This window comes from Alligator sinensis, unplaced genomic scaffold (assembly GCF_000455745.1).
Source record: "Alligator sinensis unplaced genomic scaffold, ASM45574v1 scaffold512_1, whole genome shotgun sequence".
Taxonomy (NCBI): Eukaryota; Metazoa; Chordata; order Crocodylia; family Alligatoridae; genus Alligator; species Alligator sinensis.
This window is the reverse complement of record NW_005842063.1, coordinates 1,872,332-1,875,770: the sequence shown is the minus strand read 5'-3', so window position 1 is coordinate 1,875,770 and position 3,439 is coordinate 1,872,332. Positions and strand designations below refer to the sequence as shown.

The 3,439-nt window shown below is 47.7% G+C and overlaps 1 protein-coding gene across 2 annotated transcripts in view; it reads right to left on the bottom strand.

The window, feature by feature from the left end:
* Window positions 1-298: 298 nt before the first annotated feature.
* Window positions 299-3,439, bottom strand: part of KIF17 (kinesin family member 17) — a 23,554-nt gene continuing 20,413 nt past the window's right edge. The window contains exons 11-13 of one of the 2 annotated variants that reach the window (XM_025203695.1): window positions 3,293-3,360; window positions 1,698-1,818; window positions 299-1,307 (exon numbers count right to left, since the gene is read on the bottom strand). In XM_025203695.1, coding sequence (XP_025059480.1) covers window positions 1,111-1,307; window positions 1,698-1,818; window positions 3,293-3,360 — 386 coding nt within the window. In that variant the 3' untranslated portion in view covers window positions 299-1,110. Of the gene's footprint in view, window positions 1,308-1,697; window positions 1,819-3,292; window positions 3,364-3,439 lie in introns of both variants that reach the window. The other variant, XM_014519726.2, reaches the window with a different exon arrangement.

Below are 3,439 nucleotides of genomic sequence, written 5' to 3'. Positions count from 1 at the left end.
TCTTTCCCTCTGCCACTGCTCCCTCACCCTGCAGCCCTGACCCGAGCAGTGCAAGTGCATCTCGTGGTCTGAATGGCCTCTTGAAGCATTCAGCAACCAGGCAGACAGGAAAGATCTGCTGCTGACCAGCTGAATAAGAGGCCAAATGGATGGGCAAGGACTACCCAGTGTTCTGCAGCTGCAGGGACAGTGGCCAACCTGCCATGTCTAGGAGAAATAAAAGAATACCGATTGTCAGGCTGAATTTCCCATTAAAAGGCAGTTTATTGGCATCAGTGAATATGCCCTACGCAAAAAGAGAAAGTACCGGTTACAATACAGGTACTCAACATACAGTGTAGCTTACAAAAAAAATCATCAACATCTTGGACACATGGACATGAAACAATCTTTTCCACTGACTGACTTAACTGAAATGAGTGATCTGCTCTACAAGTCAGTGAATAAATGTGCAAATTATTTATCTAGGTACTTGTGAGTCCGTGTCTCATAAGAAATAACAGCTTCAGACTTCATCCGAGATAGCAGACGTGGCAGGAATGGTTGGGCGTCAGAAGCTCCGACTGACACGAGGAGGAGAAAGACTGGAGGATTGTGTACGAGGCATGAAGCCGAGTTGTGGATGTGATGTTAAAAAAGAAAGGAAATGCTGAGATACTGTCTGGGAAACTTGCATTGGGAAACTGAGAAATGGATTTTTAAGGCTTTTTTGAAGAATCTCCTCATGCCAGAGAGGGTTTTAATCTGACGACAGAGGTTTGATGTCCCTCCATGTGTTTGGAGGGATGGAGACCTGCAAGGGGAATGGCAGGAGAATGTACAGTGCTAGCCACACAGACATGGTAAGGAACAGAAAAGGAGAGCAGAGAAATGGGCCAGCCCCAGCGTGAACATGGAGTTGTTAGTACAGACTTTAAGACACCTGGAAGCAGCATATCATTGTCTTCACCATCCCTAAAGAAGAAGAAAAGTCAGCGTTTGTTCCAGAAGCCACGATCTGAAGATTGCTGCTACCAGAGGAACCAAGGCAGTCTGCTGCTCGGCTGAAGGATGCTGCCTATGATGGCCGCCACAGTCTGAAGAGTCTATAGCCACTAAAGGCCACCGCAGTCAAAAGGGGTCATTGCTGAAGCTGTTTTTACCCTTCTTGCGCTTGGTTTTGGCAGATGATGTAGTGAAGTCAAGTGACTCGAGACGGAAAGGACGTGGCTGGGGCATCTCTACCATCTGTGTAGGAGAGACTGGTGCCATGCTGGAGGTACTGTTGTTCAGGGGAGCACCCAGCACTGGGGTGGCGTTATGGTGTGCTGTGAATAAAAGGAACAAGTTATACACTAATACAGTTATTTGTTCAGATATAGCAATGCTTTCCCAAGTTTCGTGCTGCATTAAAATCTCAGGCATTGAGTTTTATTAGAGACAGTTTGAGGAAATTAAATAGCAAGAATTCTAGTTTTAGGTACATGATCCTGCAGTTGATTTCACTGATGAGTCACTCCAGTACGCAGTGTATCTAGTCAAACTGTTGGCCCTGGACAGAGAAACAGTTCTCTGGTGCGTGAGCTTTGTTTGAGGACTTGCCCTGCTCAGTTTCCCACGGTACAACACGTGCATTGGTTATTTATACATTATGTTTTGTTTTGTTCTTCCTGTTTCTTCCCTGAAGAAATAACAAAGGGGAGGGCTGTGATACTCACTAAGACTCTTTATAGGATCTGCATTGAGGATCTGGCTGGCTCGCTTAGATCGGAAATAGTTACTGGCAATATTCTCACTGTCACTCTTGCTCAGCATCATCTTGTAACGGTCTTCTTCCTCCTGGAATCACAAAGCTCTGTCAGCACTGCACCCCCTTAACTCTATTCCTTAACCCATGGATGGACAAGATGCGGCTCGCCAGGCCATTCTATCCAGCCCACGGGGCCCCTAAAACATTTAGAAAATTAATATTTATCTGCCCCTGGCTGCCTGTCATGTGGCCCTCAATGGCTTACCAAAACTCAGTAAATGGCCCTCCGCCTGAAATAATTGCCCACCTCTGCCTTAACCCCTCCTGCTCCAACTGAAAAGCTGGGGCCTGGTGTTAGAAATACTGCAGAGTAATAGAACAAATGTGCTCCCATCTAGTTCTTGGGCAAACATTACCAAACAGTCTGGACAGGCCTGGGACAGATGCTGCAATACTGCCCAACACCTGCGAACAAGACTCCCAATATAACAACACAGGTGAAGTTCTACCATGGTGGAGAGTGCGAGGCAATAGTGTAACTAGGGTGGCGCAAAAGTGGCAGTGGCCCCACGTGCCAACTTGGGGAGGGGCAGAAAGAAACAGCTGTCACCACAGCCATGCAGTTGTGTCGGTGGCATGGCAGCAGCTGGAAGTTGCTGCTGCCTCCACGTGTTGCAGCTGCCCCAGGCACCTGGCTGCCTTGTTACATTTCGGGTGCGAGGCCTCCTGTGTGCTACGCAGAATGCCTTTCTGGCACCTCTCGGCAGGTGCCCACAGATATTTGGCTAGAAGATAAGCCAGCCATCCGAATCAACTGTTCCAAAGCCCTACCAAAGGAAGGGGTAGCAACTCCTATATGTAATGGGCTATAAAAGCAAATAAAGAGCCTGAATGCTTCTCCTTTCCCATGCCCCCTCCCTGCTGGACTGTCCCAATTACTCAGGTTTTGCAGGAAGGAGATTGGGAGAGAATCAGCAACTGATCCATGATAAAAGTTCCTGATGGAGGTTTGGAAATCAGCTTTAAACCACACACACTGCACAACTGTAGTCTTAGACTTACGTCCTGACAGAAATGGTCAGACAGACAGATAGGGAGTGGTTTTATCATCAAAAGGGAACTAATGATTCCAGCATACCAGGATTTGAACACAGCTCTCCAGGGAGAGCAGCAAGTGCAGGGTCCCACCAGCACTGTAACTGAAGTGCTCATAGTACCGTTCTAGGGTTCTGTCCCTGCATTCTGGCGTGTGTGCTTTTCCACCCTTTAGACGCTGAATCTGCTGGACTCCCCCAAGTTCCATTACTTGTTGCCTACAGAGCTACACTCCATTTAGCACCTATTAGCCTGTAACACCAAGTCACAGTTTCACTATTTGCTCTGCTTTCCACACACCTGCAATCCTCTGCTGCCTTTATTCTAATGCCCAATCATGGCTGGGCGAGAGTCCTCTGGAGCCATTTAAGGCTCTGCCTACAAAACCCAGGAAGAACAGCTACATAGCAACAATAACCTCGTCTCAGAGAGGATCTGAAGAATCCCAGAAGGGGAAGGACAGCTTACCATCAGCAGCTCTCTGCTCTCAGCCGAGGAGCTCTTCCTGGCTGGTTTAGTCTGTGGCAGTGATGAAACTGCTATGAGAAAACACAGGCATTAAAGGGCAAAGCTCTCTGATTCAGATGCTGTTTCTCGTGACTGTTCTTCTTGCTT